The sequence below is a fragment of the Ammospiza nelsoni genome, chromosome 15 (assembly GCF_027579445.1).
Source record: "Ammospiza nelsoni isolate bAmmNel1 chromosome 15, bAmmNel1.pri, whole genome shotgun sequence".
In the NCBI taxonomy this organism is placed as follows: Eukaryota; Metazoa; Chordata; class Aves; order Passeriformes; family Passerellidae; genus Ammospiza; species Ammospiza nelsoni.
This window is the reverse complement of record NC_080647.1, coordinates 18,305,508-18,332,112: the sequence shown is the minus strand read 5'-3', so window position 1 is coordinate 18,332,112 and position 26,605 is coordinate 18,305,508. Positions and strand designations below refer to the sequence as shown.

The 26,605-nt window shown below is 51.3% G+C and overlaps 2 protein-coding genes across 5 annotated transcripts in view; both read left to right on the top strand.

Annotated features, from left to right (window-relative positions):
* Positions 1-26,605, top strand: part of ARHGEF9 (Cdc42 guanine nucleotide exchange factor 9) — a 204,119-nt gene that overhangs the window by 70,698 nt on the left and 106,816 nt on the right. Inside the window, exon 1 of one of the 4 annotated variants that reach the window (XM_059483116.1) lies at positions 9,966-10,017. The exons of 2 other annotated variants lie outside the window; for them this stretch is intronic. In XM_059483116.1, the coding sequence (XP_059339099.1) occupies positions 9,988-10,017 (30 nt within the window). In that variant the 5' untranslated portion in view covers positions 9,966-9,987. Of the gene's footprint in view, positions 1-9,965; positions 10,018-22,846; positions 23,062-26,605 lie in introns of those variants that run through there. One more of the 4 variants, XM_059483117.1, reaches the window with a different exon arrangement.
* LOC132080114 (uncharacterized) lies at positions 22,702-22,881 on the top strand. Its single transcript, XM_059483118.1, has one exon. It carries the CDS (start codon positions 22,702-22,704, stop codon positions 22,879-22,881), a length of 180 nt encoding a protein of 59 aa, XP_059339101.1.

Here is a 26,605-nt window from a genome sequence, read left to right as displayed (position 1 = left end):
GTTATCTTTGAATCAAACCCACCACCTTGCTTGGATAGCATCCATCTCCTCTTTCTTCCCTTCTTCCTGGCCATTTGTGAGGTTTCTGCTGTTGTTGAGGATATTCATCCACATTCATACCCACACACAAATTCTGTGGTGATGTAATGGTGCATTATTAACAGAGAGCCTTGGGATTTTTAGCTAAAATACATGAAATGGTAGAACTGTATTGCAGTTAGTGGAAAAGAGCCATGTTGAACTAGTTTTGATGTTGTTTTCTTCCTTGCAAGGATGCTGTCCTCCTAAAAACAGCACTCATTATTGCAAATTAAGGTCCTGGGCCCTGCTAGCTGTCCTTAGAGGAAGGCTTATGTGGGAACAAGCCCCAGCTCTCCCATAACTGGAGTAACCTCATCACCAAATCTGGGAACCTCAGGTGTGGTGCAGTTTGGTGTTTGTTTAAAATCCTTCAGAAGCAGTTTACTGGGGAGCTGTTCCTCGTGTGTCATACTGAGTTACTCCCTGCTTTGTCTCACTGATGTCTCTGTGTCTCTCTGGGTGCCTTTTTGTGTCTCATGCTTTCCTACAAGCTCAGAGTTGTAAGGAGTGAGCAGAGCTGGCAGCCTGGCTGCTGTGGGGTGACACAGTGACATGGTGACAGTAATTCCGAGTAGCTCTTGTGTGTTCTGGCAGTGGGGCATGAGCAAGGAGCCGCCTGGTGAGGTGGGGACGCTGCAGGGAATGCAGACAGGCAGGGCAGTGGCTGGGGCAGTCACCCACAGGTGCCTGCTGATAGCAGGGGGAGCTTCAGCCCCTCGCAGTGCTGGGGGGTGACAGTGGCAGAGGGTGTGACCCCTTTTCTGGGCTGGCCCTGGGGGACAGGCAGCCCGGGACAGCCCCCTTGGTTCCCGCAGATTGCAGGGGCAGGTTCCATCCCCCTCATTTCCAAGCCGCCAGCCACTAGAGGGAGAGAGAATGCCACATATTTATGGCTTCGTTTGCGCTGGGGATGTGTTTAATGAAGGAGTTCACCACGGCTTGCCAGGCAGTCCCAACGCTGGGTTTAACCCCTTCATGTCTCCGGGGTGGTTTTAGAACTGCTCCTGAGATCTGACTGCTCCTGGATGTCACTATAGAGTGTGACACAGTGCAGAGCACCATGACTCCATCAAAAGGTGCAAAAGACAGATTTATTATAGCAACATGTTGCCTTTATAGTTTTTCAAGAGATTTACATTTACTTGACAGACACATTCACTGCCCATTGGTTATAAGAAAGAAACAAAGTTCTCAATAGATAAACAAGGAGCCATGTCATCTGTGAGCCAGCTAGAGTCTGTACCTTTGAACTTTCTCTCTTCCATCATGTTGTCATAGGGTGTCCTCCTCGAGAGATATATAGGGTTTTCCTTATCTTTAGGAAGCCTTCACTGGCTCACAGGAACAGCACAAAATGCCTTTCTTACATCTGGAGACCTCAACTGGTGCACAGCCTGAGATTGAAACACTCTGGAACCTGTTGGGTGATCCCTGCCCGTGTTTTACACCCTGTACTTTGTGTCGAGTATCCCTGCTGTGGGATGGCTTCCCTGCTGTGGGATGGCTTCCTGGGGACACCTTTGGCTGCTGCTGGGTGTGCCTGTCTGCTCAAGTTAGCCACAGCACACTGAGCACACCAAAGCCCTTCCCCTCAGCCAGCAGGCCTCAGCCTCCTGGAGCCCATGGCCTGTTCCCCCTGCTGGAATCTCCACACTCCTGGAGCCCATGGCCTGTTCCCTCTGCTGGAATCTCCAGTTTCCTGGAGCCCATGGCCTGTTTCCTCTGCTGGAATCTCCACACTCCTGGAGCCCATGGCCTGTTCCCCCTGCTGGAATCTCTTGACTCCTGGAGCCCATGGCCTGTTCCCTCTGCTGGAATCTCCTGACTCCTGGAGCCCATGGCCTGTTCCCTCTGCTGGAATCTCCTGACTCCTGGAGCCCATGGCCTGTTCCCTCTGCTGGAATCTCCTGACTCCTGGAGCCCATGGCCTGTTCCCTCTGCTGGAATCTCTTGACTCCTGGAGCCCATGGCCTGTTCCCTCTGCTGGAATCTCTTGACTCCTGGAGCCCATGGCCTATTCTCTCTTGTCCTGGTTTGAAAAGGAAGTGAGTTTTTTTGGGAGATACAAGATGTCAAACCATGACACCTCTGCTGGAATCCAACAGGCCCAAGAGGCAGCTGGTTTCCTTTGGAATGAAAACATCCAGGCAGTAATTGTTGTAGGCAGATGAGTTGTACCAATTTCAAAGGACACCAGCAAGGAGTTGTGGGCTGAAGGGAGGGAGAGGGGTGGGAGCTTAAGAAGGCAATGTTAGAAAGTGAATTTTATACTCTTTTAAAAGGGAGGCAAGACTGAAACTTTCCTTTGCAGATTGAGCCCAGTGGGGAGGACCTGTGGAAATCTGAGGAGGGGACTGTGGTGGGATTTGGAGGGGTCTGGAAAAGTAGCTGGGAGTGAAAGCAGCCCATTGAGTGGTTTGGAGAGCCACAGCCCTGGGTCTGCAGTGTATCAGGGGAACTCACATCCCTCACGTGGTGAGTGGGGAAGAGAAAATCTCTTTGTTTTGCTTTGCTTTTGATTCCAGAGGGTGACTCAAGGCAAGGCTCTCAGAAGGGAAGCCTCTCAATGCTTTAGCAGCCTGAAGTATTGAAAGAGACCATTTCTTTGGGAAATGTTCCTGGCCCTAAAAGTGAATTGTTCCAGTTAATGGAGAGGCTCAGCAAAGAGGTTTCCTTAGGCTGATGGAGCATCCATGCAGATGATGCCCCAGCTCAAGAAGTTCTCCTGGTGAGGCAGGGGCTGGTCTCAGCTGCTCCTTTCCCCTCCTGTTTGTCTTGCCCAGATGTACCCTGGCTGGCACAGCTGAGGGCAGGCACAGGGGAGCAGGGAGACAAATGTGCAGGAGAAACCTTGAGATTGACCTGACCCAGGCACGCTGGAAAAATGGACATGTAGGGACTGAATGTACCTCATCCTGGTCAAAACAGTCCTCATTGTCCTGGGTGTCCATCACTGGACAGCCCCCACTTGGAGAGCTGAGGCTGGGCTGCTCCAGGAGCCCTCCCTGCTCTGCTGTGTGCTGCTCCCTGCACCCCTGGGGCTCCCAACACGTCCTGGTAGCTCAGACTGACTGAGGCCATGAAAACAGGGCTGGGAGCTGAGCTGCTGCAGCTCAGCATCCAGGGCAGGGGTCACAGCTTGAATTAAATAACAGAGCAAGAGGAGGGCTGGGTGAATGTGAGAGGCTCCTCCGATGGCTCCGTGCATTCCAATCAACTGTGGCCACAAATCCCAGCTGCTTGTTAAACCCTCACCTGCCTGCTGGAGAGGAGAGTTCCTGGGGGACCAACCTCCTCCTTGCCTTGTGCTTTGCTGCTGGAGAGCCAAGCTGTAGAGTTGGTTTGGAGGCAGGAATCCCGTGGGTTTGAGGGGGAGCTGTGCCATGCCTGGATCAGGCTGTGCCAGTTCACTGCTGTGCTTTCCATGGCAGGAAAACCAGTTCTGTCCAGGGCTTTGTGTGTTTGTGTGGGTGTAGGACCAGGCTGGGCTGCCTCCTCCAAAGCACTGAACTCCAGTGAGATCCCCATGGGCTGTGGGTGGGGAGAGGGGACAGGCAGGAGCTCAGTGTGAGTCTGGGACAGGCAGGAGCTCAGTGTGGGTCTGGCTGTTGGTTTGGGACAGGCAGGAACTCAGTGTGGGTCTGGCTGTTGGTTTGGGACAGGCAGGAGCTCAGTGTGTGTCTGGCTGTTGGTTTTGGACAGGCAGGAGCTCAGTGTGAGTCTGGCTGTTGGTTTTGGAAGAGGGCAGGGCTCTGAGAGCCCCAGGCCATGAGACAGGGCCATGCTGAGGGCCCTGAAGCTCCATCCTCTGCTCCTGCATGGACTGTCCCTCCAGGCACTAGGGAGGAGCACAGCCTCAGGGTTTATGGATTTCCCAGTCCCTTGTGACCTCAAAATGCATGACCCAGGGCAGCATTTATTGTTTCCCCATCAATCTTCTCACAACAGCAATGCTAAGCTCTAGTTTTCTTTAAAAAAAAAAATATATATTTTGGCTGCAGATCTCTTAGTAGACAAATGAAATGAATTTATACATGAGCATTGTGCTGCTTGTAAAGCCCTTTCAGTTTCAAATTTAGTTTTATTCCTTTTTTTAATCTCCATAGGATTTTCCCTAAATAAGCAGAACTAGGGCAGTGCTAGTGACAGATGGATATAAAGAAGACTTGGATGCATTGGAGAGACTTTACTGGGCTTGGGGATCTGAACTGGGGTGCTTTCCTCATCACCCAAGGAGTTTAATTTGTCTGCAGGCTGTTAATTTTCACCTCTAAAGCAGAGGGCATGGCAACAGAGAGCGTCCCTTGGCAACAGACTCCTTGGGTTCATTAAAGCAGAGGTGGGAGGTTTGCAAATGGAAAAAGTTGAGAGATATTAGCAAATCAAATGGGTTGAGGCATGAGGAGTCTTGTCAGTCAGGCGGGGGTGACAGGAGAAGGAATAGTAAACAACATGCAGCCCATGTTGGAGGAGATGTTTTGGAAGGAGGCACATCCAGGATTTGCCTGTTTTCCTGCCTTCCTAAGGGCTGAGTGGACTGGAGAGGGCTGGGAGGAACCTCTGTGTGTCTGGCAGGCTGTGGGCAGTGAACTGAAGAGGTTACTTAATAAAAAATGTGTTTTTTACAAACAGGATTCCAAACTGTGGTTTCCCACTAGAGCTTTTGTAAAAGTTCCAGTTTGTTTTGATCCTCTCCAAAACTGAAGCTGGCATATTGTTGGTAAAATCCCACAAAAAGCCCTTGGAGAGGGGTCTGTGGGAGCGTGGCCATGCCCAATCCATGCCCTCCCTCCTTCCCCATGGAGCAGGCTGTGTGTGCCACACACCTCTGCCTGCAGCCAGATGGGGGCTGTTTGCACTGTGACTGCTAAATATAAATACTGCAATTAATTAATAATGCCCAATGCACATCATTAAATTAGAAATAACTCAAGTTTGTACTCTGCATACAGAGTGTGCATGCAGCTGATCAGACTGGAGAAGGGGTTTGGAGCAGGGGGAGGCAGCTTTGGGCTGCCCTGTCTGTCCCTGCCAGTGGCCACTGTGTCCCCCTGGCAGGGCAGGGGAAGCCCCTGGTTCTCTCTCAGGTAATGCTGTCTCTCCTTGCTGTGGTAAACAGCCAGATCCCAATCACATCCATCAGAGCAAAGCATTCCAGGCACTTGTTCCAGTCCTGTGGTTCTATGATTCTATAATTTATGACTGAAACTATCTTTGTGTCAGAGTTAGTTCAGGAGGACACTCGGATCTGGGCTTCTGAATATGTCATCTCCTATTAAAGAACAAACAAAGTCCCTTGTAATGTACCATAAATAATAATAATACTTTGCAAGAGCCCGAAGCACTGTGTTATTGCTGTGCTAATCAGGGAGGCACTGGGCCATTATGAGAGTATTCCATGGGGTTTGGGCTTTTTTTCCTGCAGGAAGGTATGTGTTTCATAGCTCTGTAGTGTGGCTGATTGGTTTATAAAGCCAGGCTGGATAATTCCTAGTAGAGGTTAGACAAATTCCCCTCCTTTCTCATTAATTAACCTGTAGGATTTGGTGCTTGTTCTTTGCAGTTCAATAGAGACAATGACTGCAGGAACATATTTGTGCTCTCTGATATGGAATGAAGAACATCTGCCTTCTGCAGCAGTGAAATACCAGCGTGTGGCAGGGCTCTCCAAAGGGCACTGCCAGCCTCTGCTGTCTCAGAGAGGAAATTCCAGCTGAAATTTCAATGGGGAGCTGCTGGCTGGGGGATGTTGTCCCATTCAGCATTGTAGCTGGGGAGGGAAGGCAGAGGGTGAAAAGCAAAAGAAGGGAAATCCCCTCATGAAAACAGCAGAAGGGTGGAGGAAAAAACATTTTGGGAAAAGTTCCCACATCCAGGGAGTGGTTTAGAGCAAAACTCCTCCAGTGGGATTAAGGAAGGGAGGCCTTGAAGATCTGAAGGAGATTTCAGTGGTGATGTGGTAACACAATAGCAGGAAGAAAAGAGGAGAGGCAGGTGAAATCCTACAGCGCTGCTCTCACAGGCTGCAGGAAAAGGAACCTTCATGTTTGGGATCCCAGGGCTGTGTTCTGGGTGTCTCAAATCAGGGCTCTGCTCCCAGAACTGCCCTGCAATACTGTAAATGGTGGGAGAGCAGGGTGGCTTCTGGAAGGATTGGATTGGAGATTGGATTGCAGTGGGAATATTGGTAAAGTCCCCTGTGTGCCATTTCCATGACTCTAGATGTGCTGGATGAGGCACAAGGAGGAGGTTATTTTGCTGTTTCACTGTAATGTGATTCTGTGTCCTCCTGCTCATACCCAGCTTGGCTTTTGAGTGGCTCTCCAGCTGCAGGGAATGAGGAGAAAATAAATTCCATGTGGAAAAGTGGCATTAATCTGATAATTTAGGCTGTCCCTCCTACTGCAGAAGTATTCACTGTCCCTTCCTTCCCTGCCTTCCCTCCTCTGCTCCCCTGGGAGGTTCCTGCCCATTATTGGTGTCATTGGCAGTCACAAGGAGACTCCAGACTGGACTGGGGCACACCAGCTGATTTTGGTCCTTATTCTGGAGAGAGAGAGAGAAATTTTTGGAGGCTGTGACCAGACCACAGCTCTGCTGAGACTGACTGGGACATTGTGTTATTGATGAGCAATCCTGGAGCTCTTCCTGGGGGTTTCCTCTGGAGTGATCCCCCAGACAAACCACCTGAGCAAAGCCTGGTCCTGCCTCCCCAGTGGGATGTGCTCACACAGGTGGTAGAAATCCCATTTGTTTGCAGGCTAAATGCCAGGGCAGGAGCCTGCAGTGCCCAAGCAGCACACACTGAAAGCTGCCTCTGTCTCCCTGTGGGCACTGTGGGTTTTCCTAGCAGAGCAGTGCCCGTGGCACAATCCCACACTGCTCTGTGACTCACACCCAGCTCAGGGTGTGCCTGCTAATATTCTGTGTCTGGGGTGTGCTGGGTGGGCACAGAGCTCACTGTGCCCTCAGCTGTGCTGGGCTGCAGCATCCCCTGGCACACCTGGCACAGGAGCCAGCACATGCTGCCCTTCCCTGGAAGATGCTTTATTCCATTGTGGAGAAATGGAAAAACAGAGAGTCACTGAATATTCTGGGCTGGAAGGAGCCCACAGGGATCATCAGAGCCCAGCTCCTGGCCCTGCACAGGACCCAGAAGAAGCTCACAAGTGGCTTTCCCTGCTCCCCCTGCTCTGGCAGGGACTCGGGGCTTGGTCCCCTGCCCGCTGGCTGCCTGCAGAGCACTTTGCATTGACAATGAGGCAGCAGAGGTGCATTTTCTTGGCAGGGAAATGCAGCTGGGTTCTCTCTGAGGTTCCCTGTGCCAGGGAGAACAGCTGCCCCAGCGCTCTGGGCAGGATGGGATTGTGTGCAGCCTGCTGCCCATTCAGAGATTTGGCTGATCTTGGGGGATTCTTGCCTTTTGCAGGGAGCAAGAACTAACCTGGCAACTCTTGGTTTGCTTCTCAAATCAGCTTGGTGTAAACAAGGCATAGGCAGTGAAACAGTGGAATATGAGCCTTATTAACAGGCCTGGTCAACAGCTGGCAGGAGGAGAGAAACTGGGATCATTCTGTTCATGTATAACAATCCTCCACAGAAATTGCCCTCCTCCTCCTCCAGATCCACACTCCCAGGCAGAGCAGCAGGGTGGGATGTGCCAGACAGATCCCCTTCCCTTGGCACTGCCAGGTGCAACTTTGGCCTAAGTCAGTGGAGTTACTGGGATGATGCAGTGCATGGTTTAAAGCTGATGTTGTGCTTAAGATGGTCACTGTTGTATTCTCTGTGTGTGTGGTGACAACAGGGCAGATCTCATTTAACATTTCCTGGTAGAAAAACATTTACCTTTCACTTAGAGACAACCTGATCATTGCTGTGCTTTGAGTGCAAGTTTCTGAGGGAAGCAGTGTCCACTCAGGATGTCTGTCTGTCTGTTCTGCTGTCCCAGCTCTCCCAGGCCCTGCAGGTTTTGAATCAGTTGGTGAGGCTGTGCTGGCTGTGTCTGACACCCTGAACAGGTGAGGTACCTGTGAGATCTGAATTCCAGGGCTGCACAAAGCCGTGGCCATCACCTGCTGCAGGAGATGGGGCCCTCCCCAGAGAGGAGAGGATTCACAACACACTCCAGAGTGGCTGTCAGAGGTGGGATTTTCCAACCAGAGCCCTCCCGTGGATGTAAATGACTTGCCTGGTGTTTCTGTCACTGGAAACTTAGGCAGAATTCCAAAGTTTGGACAGCTATAAGCATTTGCCTCCTGACTCCTTCTTTTGTCAGCCATCTCTGGGAATAATGATGGCTGTCAGTGCCTGTGCAAAAGGTGATGGGATATGGCTTGATGGAACTGGAGCAGGCTGTGTGGGGTCTCAGCAGTGCAGAGATGCTGGGCAGCATCCTTCAGTCCTGCCTGCACTTCTGGTCTGTCCCATTTCAATAAATAAGTGAAGACACCTAAGCCCTGATCCTGCTGAGTGGCACAGGACCAGCAGAAAGTGGCAGTCACGAGGAGCTGCGTGTTGTTCCCTGACTCAAAATCTCCAGCTGCAGGAAAAATGTTGACTCCTCCAGAGGCCAGGAGCGGGAGATCCAAATGCCCTTCTGCCCTTGACACGTGGAGAAAAAAACCCTTACAAACACAACCCTAAATCCTCTGCAGCTGTAAGTGAGGAGATTGGAGCTCCTGCACAGATTTTACAGCATATCCTGTGCGTGGATCCAGCCTGTCCAGTGTCCCCAGTGTCCTGCCTGTGCCCAGAGCACGCTGCCGGCCATTCCCCACGTTGTCTCCAGGGTTCCTACCTGCCCTGTCCTATCCCTGCGGACTCAGCTGCCAAAGAGGGGATTTTGGGAATATTGGTGGGGCATTTTCCTGTCCTCAGGGGTGTGTCAGTCCTTCTGCGGGCTGCCCCTTCCTGTGGGCACCGAGCCCCGGGATGGCGGCGGGGGCTGCGCCGCCGGCGCCGTGAGCGGCCTTGGCCAGGTGCCGGAGCCCCGTATGCTGTCCCAGCATGGGCAGGACCATGTCGACGTGCGTGTCCCGGCTGGAGGATCCGCCAGGATTCAGCCCCGTTCCCAGTTGGCTCTACACATCCCATATGCTGCCGCCGCCTCTTCTAACCAGCGCCAGACACCGCCAGCTCCTCTCCCTCGACGTGGTGGGTGGCCGGATCGATGAGCAACGCTTAGCGAGTGTGTTTGCTTTCTTAAGTGTGCAGCTGTGGCCAGAAAGTGGGGGAAATCCGGGGCAGCAGGCGGGGGATGAATAGGCGGAGAGGGGAGCAGGGCGCCGGTGCTGGGGGAGGATCACCCCGGGCAGGTGCAGCGCTGGGCTGGGCCGGGAGCTTTGCTGTCAGTGGGAAGGGGACTCATCCTTGTTCATGTGCAGAGCAGAATGAGAACCTGCTGCCCTTCGAACGTCAGCAAAATCCCCAGCCCTTGCTGAGCGTGGAGCATGTGCTGGCTCTGCAGAGCCGGCGTCCTGCAGCGCTGGGGGCGAGGGTGACCGGCCCCGGCAGGAGGGCACGGGGTGCCCGCGGGGACCCTCCCCAAGTTCGCATCGCTCCCCACTCCCTCCCCTCCCTTCCACTCCCCTCCCCTCCTGCAGAGTTTCAAAGCACGGCAGGGGAAAAAAAAAAAAAAAAAAAGAAAGAAAAAGGACATCCCCCTCCCCTCAAATCCCTCGGTCCGTGACTGAAATAAATAAGCACAAATCCCAGGTAGTGAGGAGGCTGCTAATAACGTGCTCCTGACAGGCACGGGATTGCCGGGCTGAGGGATGGCTGACTGAAAGCTCCAGGCTAGGGTGGGGGTGGGGGGCTTCTTTTTTTTCCTGCCAGCTCTCGCCAGGCAGTAGGGATTTTTTTTTCCTTCCCCTCTCTGATAATAAGGACATCATCAGAAGCAAGATGCAGTGGCTAAGGGATGGAACAGGAATGGTGAGTTCAGGTAGCTATGTCTTTCTCTTTTCCTCTTATTGCAGTACTTTGACAGGGAAATGAACCTCCGTCCTATCTTCTGACTCCTCCTTTACTCCCTGTCCTTGAAACCATTGATCACTCTGTAGCCATTTTATAGACTCTGCATTCCCAAACTGCTGAGCAAAAGAAGGAATTGAAAGGAAGGACGCAGGGTGGGCATGCCTCGGGGCGTGGGAGGGGGTTCCGAAGGGCGAGCCGGTGGGTTCGTGGGGGGGAGCACAGGGTTTGCCCGGTTCCCCGGCGTGTGGGGTGTGCGGTGGGAGAGCACTGGAGGAGAGGAGTGCCGGCACAGGGCTGGCTGTGCCCGGGGCAGCCGGGACCTGTCACCGTGCCCCTCCGCCCGATGATGAGTTGCGGTGCGGGGGGAGCCCGGCGTGCCGAGCCTGGGCGCGCCTGCAGCAGCCTGGCAGACACAGACACTCCTCCGGCTCGGCACAGCCGCCAAGGCATCTCCTGCCGCCCTGCCAGCCGAGCCCAGCCGAGCCCAGCCGGCTCCGAGGGCTGCATGGCCGGGGGAAAGCGGGGAAGTTCCCCCAGCCCAGTGAGAAACTTCCCCGGGAAGCGATGCGGGTGTTTGGAGATGCTCCTCCCGCCCCAGCCCGCCTTGCACTGGCATTTCCCGCACGGCTCTTTGCAGGTGCTGCTGGATTTGCCCTTCTCGGCTCTCTCGGTGCTGCTCCCGCCTCGGCCATCCCTGAGGGCTGGTCCCGCTCGGCCATCCCTGAGGGCTGCTCCCAGCTCCGGCCATCCCTGAGGGCTGGTCCGGCTCCCGCATCCCTGAGGGCTGGTCCGGCTCCCGCATCCCTGAGGGCTGCTCCCGCTCGGCCATCCCTGAGGGCTGGTCCGGCTCGGGCACAGGGCTCAGGGCTCAGGGCTCAGGGCTCAGGGCTCAGGCCAAGCTGGCGTCACCCGGCTCAGCCCCCGCGTTCCGGCTCCGGGGGCACGGGCAGATGCTGCTGCCTGCGGGGAGCCTTGGGGAGGGATCGCTGCCCGTTCCTTCCATGCCCTTCCCGCTCCTCACACACACACACGGCCCGGGGGTTTGTGCTCCCTCAGGGCTCCGCCGGTGCTGGCAGTGCCCTGTGCGGTGTAGGCAGCAGCCTGCAGCACAACGCGCTTGTTTGGGGTCCTGGTTAAGGCTTGTCTGGCACCCAGCAGCACCTCGGGGGGTTTGCTGCCGCCTTCCACCCTCGGAGCACCCGGAGGGATGGGAATCTTTCCTATGTCCTCCTTGTCCCGCCCCGTGTCAGGGGTAAAAGTGAAGCCGGATGGGGCTCTCGCCTCCATTTCCCCCTTCTCCCCGGTGGCTGCTGAGCTCCGCTGGGGAGGGACTGGCTTGCTGCAGGACAAAGTGCTTTCCTAATTGCCCCAGCACAGGACTTGACGCCTTATTGCCCTCTCATCTTCCCAGGTCCCTTCCGTGCTGCCGGCTGTGTTATTCTGTTCTCATTAGTCTAATCTTTGCTTTCTTTTCGAGAGAAATTACAGTGGTTACTGTAGGGTGTAATAGAAGATATTTTTTTGGGAAAGTAAAACTCCATTAGTTGATTTTGTAGCAGGAATTCCCCAATATTGCTCCCTCTAACAAGGGAGAAATAAAAGAGAGAGCTGTGGTTTCTGTATTTCATACAGCAGTTCAGCAGCCTCAGCAGTGTTTGGAGATACTCCACATATCTCCAGATATCTGAAAATAAAAAATTATTTCAAAGCAGCAAAGTGAAACTGAACCAAGTAAGATAAATCCAGTGAAGGTGTTTGCAGTCCCTGGTGGTGAGGAGTCTGTGTCCCTGGGCATGGCTGGCCCGAGGGGTCAGGGGCTCCGGCCCTTGGGGCACAGGGATGCTGGGAGCACCTAAAGCCAAGGTCCTGCCAACACTTGGACCCTACAAGTTCTGCTCCTTTAGCAAGACAAGGTGTGTCAGTCCAGATGTCCTGGCCAAGTGCTAGTGTGGATAGCAGTATTCCCTCCAATGCACATTTTCCTTGCTGTCCCCACTGGTAAGTTATTTGAAATTTTAGTACTTCAGATGTTGATCATTTGGTGGCCTGTGCTAAACAAGTGAGTTACTCCACACCAGGAGTAGCTGCATTTCAGTAATCAGTGGGAATATTATCACCTCAGTCTGCTGGCTAAAATGTGCTGTGGAACTATCAGCCAGCTCTGCCCCTGAGTGAAGGTTGGCTGCTCTGTTCACACAGCCTCCCATGCAGTGCAGAACCTCAACCTTTCATCCTGAGCATCACTGGACCCATTTCCATGGGCACTGAGTCTCTGGTATGGTTTTCCAGCTGTCTTTTTAACTCCCGTATTATTTTCACTGTGCTGCTGAAGACCAGCGATACACATTTATTCTGGCAGCACCCCTGGACTTTGTTCTGCTCAGGCACATTGGTCAAAATCTGGATTTTAGCCTAGTTTCTCCCAAATTCTGCACAGCACTGATTTATTCAAAATGCTGTTTTCTATTGTTCTCAGCTTGGGTTCAAGACTCAGAGTTACTAATCTTTAAGAAGCATGTCACTCATGCTTTACAAGTGATAGTACCTTTTGTTCTTGTGGCAGGTGTTTTTTTTCTAAATCAGCCCCTAAACCCTTGCTGTTATTCCATAATATTAAGCTGTTGGAGCTTCTTTTTTCCCTCCTTTGCATGTGCTGCTTCCCATTTTTTAAACAATTAATCTTTTGCCAATTATGCTGGCATCCCACGGGGGTGTTTTCCATGCTTCACTGGTACCACGTTGCTAAACTCTCTAGTATCTGTTCCTAATCTAGAAAAATGCAGCTAATTGTCATTGGTAGTGATGAGAATCAATCTGCACATCTGAGCAGTGTGTGAGTGCAATGATTATTTGGTCTGGCATTCTTCAGAGAGTATTGATCCAGCATGGTAATCAAATGAGTTGGATTAAATCAGGACAAAATTCAGCCTCTTCTGGAATAGTTTTTTACCTGACAAGGGCAGAGGTTTTTCCCTAGTCTTTGACTGTAATGCAAGTAACACAAGTGTGAATCTTCCATGGTATTTCCTCACAAAGGGTCTCTTTTGGGTTTAATGTTGTGCCTGTGACAGTCCAGGTGAGTGCAGCCATCACCTGCAATAGGTGCAGTCCCAGCTTTTTTCTTTCACAGCCATAAATAGTGATATTTTTACACTGCCTGTTGTTGAAATACTTAAAATCAAGCTGCTGTCAATATTTTCCATTTCTTTCATAAGAAAAAAGTAAACTCTTGTAAATCATCACAGCCTAAAATATGGTGAAAATTAATTCAGTGAATCAAAGGGCCAAAAGCTGCAAGTGGTGGAGATGCCCCTGAGTGGGGCAGGTCAGCAGCATTTTTCCTCACTTATCAGTCTGAAAATCACAGGGTGTTGGAAGCACAAAGTACTCCTTGCACTCCACAATCCTAAAAATCTCAATGTGAAGTCTGGAAAAGAGAAGTAGAAAAAAGCAGTTTGGGTTTGACTTTCAGTTTTGAAAGTTTGGATAAGCAAAAGCAGCTGGTGGAGAGCTGCCAGGCCAGGGCCGGGTGGAAAGAGGAGCTTGTGATATCCAGGCCTTGGGGAAAAATGGGACTGAAGAGGCCCAGAGCAGTTTTCCTGCAGAGATCAAAGGGAGCAGGGAGGGCTGGCTGCTGCTGGAGCAGTCCCAGCAAGCTCCTGAGTGCTGTGGGTGTCCTGCAGAGGATGCTGCCTGCTCTCCATGCCCTGTGGCCTCAGCAGGGAGGGATTTTCCAGCAGAGTGGGACATTTGGAAGTTTGTTCCTGTTCATGCAGGTCTCCTGTCACTGGAGGTTGCTGCTTGGCTTGCCTGAGCTCTGCATGCAGTGGAGAATTCCGTGGATGCTGCAGGGCCATGGAGCCCCCAAAGCCCCAGGTCCATCCCCCCAATGCATTTCTTTGTGGGATTTTTCTTACATAGTTGCTGTTTGCTTTTCCATTTCTCTCCCAATTTGGGGCTGCTTTAACCTTTCAGTTCCAGCCTCCTGCTAGTGCTGCTCTGCCAAATATCCAGGTTAAGAAGGAGCTGATGCTGTGGTAAATAAAAATGTTTGATAAATCCTTGCTCCATGCTGATGATTGTCCTTGTGTCAGTCCCAGGAGGGGCTGGGAGGAGGCCTGGCTCCATTTCCACGGGGTTCCCACCTGCTGGATAAGGGACACACCAGTAACTCCTGTGTCTCTTGACATACATCAGGGATGTCTGGAAAACCCTGGGAGGGTGCCATAGGCATAGGAAGCAGGATTTTGTGGAGCTCAGAGCAGGCTGTGCTTGCTGGGAAGCCACACACCCCATGTGGTCACCATGTCCATCTGTCCCTCCTGCTCAGGGTTTGTGTTTGAGCACCGCAGCCTTTGCAAACCACAACGGTTTTTAACTGCTGAGAACCTGATTTCCTTGTATCTCATCAAAGAGTTTTTCTTTTTTGAACACTTCTTGAAAAATCTCTGAAATGCTTCAAGCTGACATCTTAATGTATTTATGACATTAGCTGCTTCTGCTCTGGAATGGTTGCTCTGAATCTCTTTGAGCCTGGCTGTTATTTTGAACATGACTAATTCCCTGAGTGACTAAGCTCTTAGATAATAGGAAAAATTCATCAAGTTATCTTGGGCTCCAATAGTTTCTATTGTTATGAAAAGACAACTTATGAAAAAAGAAATAAAGATGCTTATTATGTAATATGGGCAGGGAGAGGAGAGGTGTTGGTAGGGACTGGCCGAGTGCTGTGTCTGGGAAAGGCAGGAGTGCAGGCTCAGGCTGGGCCATCTCCAGCTTAGTGTGGATGAGAAGCAAAGAATTCCTTGTTTGGAGCTCAGGTGACTCCCAGTGAAGCCAAGGAGTGCTCTTGTACAGAAGTGTGTTCAGAGGGGATCCCAGCCCCTTCCTCCCGTTCTGCCATGCTGCAGAATTCCTTGGGTGTGACCCAGGATAACGCTGGGCAGTGAATTGCACCACACCTGCTCTGCCAGGTTGTTTCAGCAGCACCTGAAGCACTCACCACTCCTGCAGGGCCCTGTTCCAGGCAGAAAACAAACCTCAGCTCCATCCCCCTGGATTTTCCTTTTGGTGCTGCTGATCCCCACACAGAACTGCCAGTGTGCTGCTTGTGCCAGCACAGCACCAGGTGCCTTCCTGTGTCCCACACAGGGGCATTGTCCCTGTGATCCCTCACAGCCAGGGTCCCTCTGGCACAGCCACTGTCCCCTGGGCCGTCACACATTGTCACAAACTGCAGGAGGGCAGTGCTGCCCGTTCCTGGAAGGCAGCAGCCTGTGCTCACTGTCACTTCAAGGAATCCCACTGAGCTGGGAGAGGGAATGGAGCCTCCTGGCATTCACCTGCCTTGCTGGGAGAAAGGAAAAAAAAAAGTAGAGAAAGGCTCTAAAGTTCTTTTTTAATGCTGATATTGCTGATAAAAATGAGTGCACTATGTTCTATTCATACACCTACTGCCATCCATCTGGAATTCCTACTTCATTAGGTTGGCTTGCAGTGTTTTCTTCATTAAAAGAGTGCCAGATTCAATAGGCTGTTCCCTCTCCTTTTTTTGGGAGGCAGAGAGAGGGGGAGAAAAGGATTTCTATGAAACACATCCAATTCTCTGGGTTAATTTGTGTGAAGAACATGAGACCCATGGGTCAGCTTCTTAATGAGATGGTTTTTCCTTTTCTCAGTGTCTTGACGAGGAGAAGCCCAGGGAAGCCAGAGCCAAGTGTCACAGGAGGGGGGTGAGGAGGCTGCAGGGAGCTCTGGCCGACTCCTTTTCCTCCTCGTTCCCTTGCAGGTGCTGAAATGCACCCTTTGATTTTCATGCCAAAGAGTTTCCCTGTGCCTCTGCAGCTGAATTTCTCTGGGTGATACTGACCCTTAATTCAGAATTCAGAATTTAGTTTGTAGCATGTAATAATTTATTTTTCACACAGCACTTTGCCCAGACAGGTGCTGATGTGAAGATTCTGCAATTTAATGTCAGAGTGCCTGGAGGGAGCACTTGTCTTCCCCCAAGGAAAGGACCTGGCTTGCATTTTTCTGCACTTTGGGCTTTGCTTTCTTCACCTTTTTCCAGGCTCAACAGTGAACCCAAAAGTTGAGAAATGAAATTAAGGAATAAAGGTCTCTGTGTTCCTTTAGGCCAGAGACTTAGGTTTTTTTCAGACAAGGAGAGCTTACATAAGGTTGAGCATCAGAATTAGATGGGTCCTTTTAAACAGAACTTGCTCAGCCCCTGAAGTCTTTCTCTGTGACCAGGGTAATTGGTGTTACCACATCTGATTTCTGCAGGATTTGAGGGGGTTTTATTTTCTTTTTCACCACTGGGAATGTGAAGATGCTTCTGGAGTGCAGGCTGGAGTATGCAGTAGATGCAAAGAGAGCAGAAAGCACTCCACCACCATTGCCAGGGGCAGGAGATTTTAGCCTGTCTCAATGCTTTAAGTTCAAGTCAACTTAAAAATAGAAGACTTGTTGTTCTCAGTGCAATCCAGAGGAGCACAATGGACTCAGCCCCCCCTGACAGGCTCTCTGTGCCATTTCAGCATGGTCTGGGTAGTGTCCCAGGCTGTGGCACTGATTCCATGGGGCCACTGCTGCTGTGGCTCAGCTGCTGCCCATCTTTGGGTGGAATTCTTGTGGGTTTTTTTCCATGGAATGTTTCGAGCAGTGATTTCCCTCCTCATTGCCTCTGAGCTTTGTGCAGCTCTTGGCCAGGTGGTCATGCAGGTGCAGCTGAATTCAACCTCCAGCAGGGCCCTGTGTGCTCTAAACATTGCAGAAGTGGGTTTAGGAACTGAATTTCTTCTCTTTCCAGCACTCCAGGCATCTTGCTTCATGTGGTCCTTCCCTGCTCTCTCCCACATCCACCTTCTCTCCCACTTTGCTGCTTTGCTGTCTCTCAACTTCTGCAGTCCTTTAGGAAGAGGAAATTACTGGAAAAAAGTGCCAAGTTCATGTGGACAGTGAGGAAATTTTCCATTTGAGGGATGGAGTGGGCAGGCAAGGAACTGTGGGTGATTGGAAAGTTGATTTTTCACAGCCAAAATCAGGCCCAAGTCCAAGTCTCTACAAGTATTCCTCCATTTTGCAGTTTGGGTAAGGACTTTCAGGCGTTTGAGGATTTTTAAAGCTTCCCATGAAGCTATTTCATAAGCATAAAAGATTATGGAGATTCCTGAGGAAAAAAATCTGCCTTTGCAGCAGCTCTGCAGCTCTCAGGCTGGTGCCTCCCATCTGGCCCAGGATGGAAAGAGGGCTCTGTCAGGCATTCTGGGAAGAGAAAGGAAAAAGAGGCAACTCCCAGCTTAAGGAAATCCTCCTTTTTGGAAACAGCAAATCCTAATCTCACTGGCCTTTAATCTCTGAAACCCTGAGCTTAATTCCTGCCTAGATTTAGGAAAAAAAAAAAATTTAATGGTTTTCTTATAATCTCTGCTGGAGTCTGTGAGTCACCCCCTGGTGTCCAGTGTCACAGCAGCGTTTGGGAGCACCCATGTGGGACACGGGGAATGGAGGAGAAGGTGCTCCACATCCCTGGGAATGGAGGAGCAGGTGCTCCACATCCCTGGGAATGGAGGACCAGGTGCTCCCACATCCCTGGGAATGGAGGAGCAGGTGCTCCACATCCCTGGGAATGGAGGAGAACATGCTCCACATCCCTGGGAATGGAGGAGAAGGTGCCCCCACATCCCTGGGAATGGAGGAGAAGGTGCCCCCACATCCCTGGGAATGGAGGAGCAGGTGCTCCACATCCCTGGGAATGGAGGAGAAGGTGCTCCACATCCCTGGGAATGGAGGAGAACATGCTCCACATCCCTGGGAATGGAGGAGCAGGTGCTCCCACACCCCTGGGAATGGAGGAGAAGGTACTCCCGTGTCCCTGGGTACCACAGCTTCCTGTTTCTTCTCGGGGGCAGGATTAATTCAGCTGGGAAGTTTAAACTTCCCTCATGGTGCCACAAAGCTCTGGGTCAGAGCTTGTGCTCCAGGTGGGAGTACAAAGGAGCTGAAGCAGTTTGGGGCTGACAGTCACCAGCAGTGGTTTCCCCTTGGCCATGGATTTCATCCATCCAGACCAGTTTTATTCCCGCTCAGAATCATGAGCCACACTGTTTCGTGTGAAATTTCCCCCAGTTCACTGAGACCTAGCTCCTTTGGTCAAAGGGCAGCAGATTTGGGCTCCTCCTGTACCATCCCAGGGCCCTGCCACACTGCTTCCTACACTAGCATGGCCAGAATTCTGTGGTTAATTAAGGCTAAGAGTTTAGTAGCTCATTTTCTCAGTTAATAGAAGGTGGAGCTGATGTGTTGGGACAGAACTCTGCTCCTCACATTCAATTGGAATTGTTCATGATGGACTAGAGCCCTAGCCAGTCTAAAGGAAACCCAGCAGGGTACAAGCCCCTGCCACAGGAACATCTAACTCTCCAGACTGCCTCTGAGGAGTCCATCTGATTTATTTTGTGTGCGTGGTTTTACATTTCTTCATGTCAGGCTTCAGTTAGTTTTAACAGTAGGAAACAACATAATGAAAACATGATCTTCCTTTGTAATTATGACACAATCTTTAGCCTGAGTTTCCTGTTCCAAGGTGAGGCATCTAAAATAAGTTACTCCACTGGGCCTGTCCCAGAGTGGAGGGTGTTACTCTGTGCAGGGATTGACAGCAGAACAGGGAATTGGAGCTGACATCAGGACAGGGAATTGGGGCTGACACTGTGCACAGCCCCAGCCCCTGCACTGTCCTGGCCCCTCATGGTGTGGGGACCTGGGGGCTGCCCTTGCTCGGGGAGTGCAGGATCTGTCAGCACTGCAGCCCCAGACCCTGGCTGCTGTGTTTGCCGAGCTGCAAGGAGAGGGATGTGCTGATTACTGGAGACATCCATTGGAGGGAGACGTGGTCACAAGGCTGAGCCCAGCGCGTTCCGCACGGGAGGATTTGGCATCATCCGCTTCCTTGGCTTGCAGAATTTCTGTATTGTAATTAATGCCAGTGTAGGGCCCCTGTGTTTTTACTCGGGTGTCCAGAACTGCCTGCCCTGTACCCGTGTGCATCCTTTGGGTGCGGGTACAAAGCGGGATGGGTGTGATGTGAGCGAGCCCCGGCTCCTTCCCCGCTGCTGTCCCTCGCAGACGTGCTGAAATTCCACCCTCCCTTCTGGTCCAGCACAAGCCCTGGCTGGTCCTGCATCACAAACCGTGTTCCCAAAGCTCCTGTAGCGTGTTCTGTGCACTGAGGGATGTGTTGTTTATGTAACTGATACAAATCTTCCCCTTCCTTCTTTCGCTCTATACAGAACCTTAGACCAAACTTCCCACAAAGAATTCTATGAAGTTCAACTTCACCGTGGTTTTATATAAACCCCTGCTGTGTAGGTGTACTTTATCAGGAAGGCTTCTAAGAGAAGGTACCATCCATTTTCGTAGTAAAATTAACATTTAGTGCACGGAGAAGGCATGGGAAATTATATAAAGCAGCAAGTACTGTTGGGAATTCTGCGAATATCATTTAAATAGAAGCTTCTCTGCAGTAAATCTGTTTGTGCTCTTGTTGCACACACAGACCCTCCTTTGGAGCCCCAAACTGTCCCTGGGTGAGGGGAGGCACCCGGGGCTTTCCTGCCTGGTCTTTTAGGGGGTGTTGGACCTGGGGAAGGGGATGCTGTGGCTGAGCCTCCCGGGTGCAGCATCCCCCGGGTGCAGCATCCCCCCGGTTCCCCAGGGCAGGCAGCACAGCAGTGGGGTCCCCACAGCCTCCCGTGGTGGGGTTTGGGGCCGGCAGCCCAGGCGGGGCTGGCTCTGTGGTTCTATGGCTCTGTTTGTGATCCGTACCCTCCCCCGCGCTCTGAGTGGCTCGGCTCTCGCAGAATGCCAGCCCAGCGCTGCCAGGCTCGGTGCTGGCAGTGAACCCTCCCGTTGGGCTCCGGAAGTGCTCAGTGAGCATGTGTGAGGTGTGCACCTTTGTTCTGGAGGGTTCCCAGCCTCTGCTGCTCCCCCTGCCCTGCTTTGGCTCCCCGGGCTCCCTGCAGGGCTTCTGCCTTGAAACCTCGCTGGCACCTCCAGGAGGCAGAGCCAGGGATGGGCTGTGCCTGCTGAGGTCCCCAGGCCCTGGGGAAGTGGGGACCAGCAGAACATCCCCACCGGGCTGCTTCTAACATTTCCTCTGGGCTCCACACCCAGGCTCCCTCTGTGCTCACTGCAGTTTAGAGGAAAAGATAAAGTGGCCATAAAACCCCTCTGAATTCAGGCTGGTTGTATGTTGTGGGGAAGTCGTTGCTGCTTCTGAGATTTAAACTGGAATTTCCTGGCTGTTTTTGTAAGTTCAGGTTTATGGTTTGGAAATTTGCCTGTGTTGTTTTGGGAAAGGATGGTAGCAATAATAATAAATATTCCACATCTATTACGTGTTGGAACAAAACGATCTCCGAGGTCCCTTCCAACCCAAATCATTCTATGTTTGCTATTCTGATTAGTCTAAAATTACATCAGACAGATTGGCTATCCTAAAAATGGATCCTTTATAAGAAATGCAGGTTTGGAAGCTGAGGGTGAGGCAGATCCATCACCTGGATCCAGCCTGGCCTGTGTGCTAACAGGGCAGCCTGGGGCAGCTTTAAAGGAGCCTCCTGTGATTTTACAGGTGAAAAAGGGCTTTTCACTGCCCTCCTGAATGAGAAGCTCCCTGCTTGGACAGAGCAGGAGGGAGCCTCTGGCTGGCACTTATCACCCAAAATAAACCTCATAAGGAACCCAAACTGCTCTTGTTTCTAATGCTACTCAACACCACCCAGCCTCTGCATCTGCAAACACATCACAGCCTGCACATGCTCCAGAGCTGGTCAGAAATGAGCAGGATGGTGCTGGCTGAGTGCTGGTCTGGCACAAACCAGTGGGTCTGAGTGGAGACCATTGAGGGAGACCTTGTGAAGAGGGGACAGTCCTGACATGGTTTGGGGTGGATACAGGACGCTCCTGTTTTTGAGGGAGCTCTCTTGGCAAAGAAAGAAAATGAAGCAAGCCTTGCATTGAACAGCTGGGTTTGTGGTGGGGTTGTTACAAAAATTAATCCACAAACACCAGAGGTTTATGTCCAAAAAGGAGACAGAGGAGTCCATTCTGGCTTTATTGGAATAAAGGGAGAGGTCATGGGGCATTCCCCTGGGATCTCTCCAATTTTTGGAGGATGGGGCAGGAGCATCACCCCCTGGCCCTGCCCTTCCCCAGGGGGAACGCTGCAGGACAGGCTGCCCTTGGTGGTGGGGTTAAAGCATGAGGCTGCCCAGGTTTAGACATGAAATGCTGCCCAGCTCTCCCCGTTTGCTGCAGGAGAACAGACCAGGTGCTGTGTGGTGCCTGTTGGCCTCGTGTCTGTGTGGGAGCGTTCAGAGGCGCAGCTTTCCTGGAAGGTGCCGTGCTCAGCCCCCGGATGCACATTTTAGTGCATTATGCATATGCATTGGCAGCATTTCTATATTTGTTTTTGTCTGGAAAATCATTTGCTTTTTCCAGCTGAGCGTATCTGGTCTGTGTGCGTTGTGATGCCTCTCTGAGGTACCTGCTGGTTCTGGGAGCTGAGATTGGGGTTTGGGATATAGCACCTGGCACCTGGATCATAAACCCTGAGTGTGTGTGTGTGATTTTAATGTAGGAATGAGCATTTCTGGCTGCTGCAGAAGGAATAAAGGTCCTCCATCTGTCCTACCCCCCTTTTATAGATCTCTGTCTGTAGAGTCAGAATTCAGTTTAACTCTTAGCTGGAGACAACCAGCACAGTGCTGAGGGGAGATATTATAGGACTCGTGATGTGAGAACGACTGCACAGAGCTAAACCTGTGATTCCCCCTGCCCCACTCCCACATTTCAGTCTCACAGCCAATTCCCAGGTTACCACGAGTTGCCTTTTTGTTATTTTGGCCGCTTTGCTGCCGCTCCCCTCCCCGTTCCGAGCGGGCTCGGGGCTGCGTTTTCCAGGGCGCTTCCAGGGCAGCCGCATCCCGGGGCGGTGCGGAGCGGGATGTGCGCCGCTCGGAGCGCTGGGAGCCGCCTCGGAGCCGCCTCGGAGCCGCCTCGGAGCCGCCTCGGAGCCGCCTCGGAGCCGCCTCGGAGCCGCCGGGCCGGAGCATCCGGGAGCGGCGCGCCGGGAGCGCGGGGCAGAGCCGCGGCTGCGTGGCGCTCGCTGTCACGGCGGGCGGAAGCCTCGCGTATTTATGGAGCCAGCGCTTCCTTCTGCGTTTGAGTGACAGCCAGGATGCCGTCGCTGCCTGGTCACTGGAGCTGATTAGTATGCGCCAGGGTCCGCCTCGCTCCGAGGGATGCAGCCGCAGCAGCTTGCAGAGCTGTCACACTCACACGGGCTCCGTATCTGCACTGGCTTGACGAATTAAAAAGCGAGCCAGCCAGCGAGAGAGACCCGGAGAGAGAGGGGGGACGAGACAGAGAGAGAAGCTTGCAGACAGCGCTCGCTCTTTTCCTAAAGGAAGGATTTTGCATCCCGAGTGCTCACTGGTTGTGATGATGCTTCACTTAGCGGGCTCAGAATGAGCTAGAGACAGCAGATAGGGGAGAAACTAAAGGCAGAGCACAAAGCATTACGAACCAACCCAAAACCAGGAACAGTTTTCTCCTCTATTCTAGCATGGTGGATGTATGGACAGTCTTACAGAGCAGAGGTTGACTTCTCCAAATCTGCCAGCCCCACACCTCGAACACTACAGTGTTCTGCATTGCACCATGACCTTGGATGTTCAAACGGTGGTCGTTTTTGCAGTGATTGTGGTGCTATTGCTTGTGAATGTCATACTCATGTTCTTCCTGGGCACTCGTTAAATGGATTTTTTCTCCTGAGCTGTTGGGGGCTACTACTACCACTAGCAATTCAACAAGAGAGCACGAGCGGGAGAGAGAGAGAGAGAAAGGCGAGAGAGAGAGAGAAAGAGAGAGAGAGATTTCTTACTGAGGGGGGAAACGCGTTGAGCTTCAACATGGCCTCGCTGTGATATGTATGACGTTGGTATTATTATCTCTCCCTAAATCTTTTGTCATGTCTTGTCTTTTAAGTATGCCTGTAAGTGTAGCTGCTTTTGCCGGGGTTTTAAATGTGATAAATAATAATAATAGCGATCCAGTGCTCCGTGGTTCTGTGCTAGCGAGACAGAGCTGTGCTTCTTTAGGCAGCAGCAGAGTGGAAATGGTCTGTCTGTGGTGAGCACTGGCTGTGTTGTTTTGCTTTCCTTTGAAATAGAGGCTCAAGTTAATAATAAGTCATTTTGTGTGCGATTTCTAGCAAGCAGTTAATGTGCAGTGTCTGTGAGAGTAACCGTGTAGGTGCCAGGTGAGAGGTGCTGCTGTGTGCAACGGAATCGAGCTGTGGGCATTTTTTGGGGGGGGGAGGGTGGTGTTTGAGAAATCCTATTAAAGGATTAAATCTTTGCTAAAATAACATTCAGCCACAAAAAAGAAAAAAAAAGAGAAAAATTCTACTTACTGTATTTATCTGTGTTGCTTTGATGATCTGATTTGATTTCTGAAGATTCAGCCCCAAAAGCCTCCAAATTCTATGTCCACACTGATGTAACCCAGCTCCTTTCTTTAGAGATGTGAGAGGCACCAAAACATAACCTGCTGGGTTTTTATTCTGGTTGTACGTGGTTTCTGTCTCTGCAAATTGGGAAGGAAAGATCAAAGGGAGAAAGGGAAATACAAGCTTTGTTTTTCTTTGCTAAAGCAACAGATACGGAGGGGTTGGGTTTTGCTTTGATTTTCTAGAGATCTGATTTTGGCTTGCTTTTCTTTTTTTCATGTGTGTGTGTATTTATAAAATTTTGGGGAATGTATCTAAGAAAAATCTTTGCTCACCTCAAGGATAACGAGCTTTTGAGATGGGTTGCTTCGCGTGACTTTATTTACATTGATTTTCTGGAAAATGAAGTGCTAAGTTGTGCATTATGGGCTTGCTGGAAAGGTGTCCAGCGGTTAGAGGTGCTTTTAGCCCGAAATTGCAATGTTTACAGCTTGGGAGCAGGGCTGGCTGGGGGCTCCAGTGGCAGCACGAGAAGTTTGGAGAGAATACGAAGGGAATGTCTGGAAAGAGTAATGCCTTTTCCTCTGGAAAATATATCTCTGTTCTGTGCTTCTGTTAGAGGTCTTCAGGATTTTTAAAATATATTATTTCACCCTCCAGAAAAATCAGAATTGCTTAAAACAAACAAAAGTATCAGTTTGAAAATGTTTTTTATCATTGCTGATGGTCACTGGAATTTTATTGCCTTGATAATTTAATTAGTTCATGCTTATTCCAGCTGTCTATTATTTATTTGATGTCCTCTGGGAAAAAAATAATAATGTAACTGATAGATAAAGACAGAGCTGGAGGTTACAGATGGAGACATGGAGTTATTTCCCAATGGAGGTTTGTGTGCTGGGAGTTAAATGCTGAGCAGGGCTCGGGAGCCGATGGCTTTTCCATGGTGGCATGACTGGAAACGGGGTTAAATCCTGCAAATTTGGCACTTTCAAAGTGCTTTTAGCACTAAATAAAAGAGAATTTTTTTTTTCCTGAGTGCCAGGGTAGGAACAATGATCCCCAAAAGTGTTGTGGGGCAGGAGCCTGTTTTAGTGGGGAGGAAAGGGAGAGCCAGGGATCCAAGCCCAGGAAGATGCTGTGGTGCCTGCTGGCTCCGTTCACCCTCTGCACTTGTAGCTATCTGCAGGAGGTACCTGCTTCACTCCACAGCAGACTGAGTCAATCTTCTTCCCTAAAAAAACCGAGTGAATAAAATTGATGCTGACGATGGTTTGGGTTGTTAAACGGCTCAAATTTGCTCTATTTGCCTGTTGGCCATTCTGTGTCATTAGTTTTATAGGTTGCAGAATCTCCTGGAAAGGTAATAAATGAGCTGAGATCACCATGGAGAGGGAATTGATCAAACAGCAGCCAAAATCATCCTTTCAGGGGAACAGCCTTGAGCGACAAAGGGATTTGGAGGAGAAAGGCTGGAAAAATGAGCAAAAACCCAACCCCAAAACTGACCAGCGAGTTACAATGGGCCGTGGCTGTGCCTGAATGTTTATTTTCTCAGGGCTCTCTGGCACTAAGGTTTACCTTTCAATATGATTTCTACAAGGAATGCCCAGCACCTGCCGCGGTTTCCTGGGCGCATTCCTTGATCCAGAGCTCGTACTCCTGGGGATATATTTGGGAATGGTGTGTGTTGGGTGCTGGATGTTCCTGCCATGCCCCATGGTCCTTCTGCATTCTCCCCTGTGGTTCCATCCCTGTGGGCTGTGCTGGGGCTGTGCTGGGGCTGCATGGGGAGGATGAGGGGTTGTGCACGCTCAGCTGCTGGGAGGGAGCGCCGGGAGCCGAGTTCTTCCCGTCGCGGAACGTGCTTGCTTGGGAGAATTCCTGTGATTTTATTACAACTTTTTGCCTTTTATTCCTCCTGAAGGCTGGTAGAGTTAAAGAAGGAAAGTTAATGTAGAGCAATAGGAAAGTTGGCAGCAGCAAACTTTGTTATTGTAGCAGCACTGTTCTCGTTATCTCGGGCTTCCTGATGGAATTTTGGGGCAAAAGAGAGGAAGCGAGAGGTGAAAGAGTGAGCGAGGGCTGGGCTGGCTGCTTGTTTAGCTTGGTCTCCGTCTCCCAGCCCAGGCCTCAGTGTCCACCTGTCCAGCCCTGCCCCAGCCCCAGTTTTGTATTTTGGCAGCTGCAGTTTGGCATTTCCAAGGGTGCAGGAGCCCCTGTGTTCTGCCCAGCTGGGCACAGCGGCTCAGCCCACGGTGAGCACTGGGAGCTCTCTGGGGTGACAGCGCTGCCAGTCCCCACTAGATCCCTGTGCCCCCAAGGGACTGTGCCTGCAGTGCTTTGGGTGGCATTTGCCTGCTGTGAAATTCCCTGGGATTGGAGCTAAACGTGTCCCAGAGCTCTGTGGGACCATTGGGGTCACGCTCGGGTCCTTGGGAATGCTTTGGCCCCGTGACTCCCCCAGGTTTCTTCACCTTTGTGGGGATGCTCAGATCCAGGGATGAGGCAGAAGGATCATTCCTTTAAAGGAATCAAAATGCTGACCCTCTGAAAAATATGGCCCCAAAGGAAAAAAAAATACAAATTTGTCTGCAGAAAGCGTATTTGTGATTCATATAATCTCTTTCCGTGCTTCTGCTGTGTTTGCTGAGGCTGGGTGATGGGAGACCTGCCTTGCTGTTGTCTGCTTAAGCAGGATTCAATGTTATTTGCCACAGGATTCATGAAAATGCCTCTGCCTGTATCATAGCAACCCCGTTTCCCACAGTCCATAAAAAGTCCATTTCTCCCGAGCAGCAATCCGCCGTCTTAAAGATTCAGGCACCTCCTCGGCAGGGAAAGGGGGATGTGCCCCTCTCCGGGTGCTTCCCTGAGAGCTTAAGCGTGGGGATGATCCCGGCTTGTCCTGCCTGCACGGCGCTCCTAATGCTCTGTCTTTAAGGCAGATAAAGTGCTTTCCCTTCGGGTTTCGAAAGGCTTCCTCCCCCACCCTGGCTATTTCCCACCTCTGTTTAAAACCTCACATGA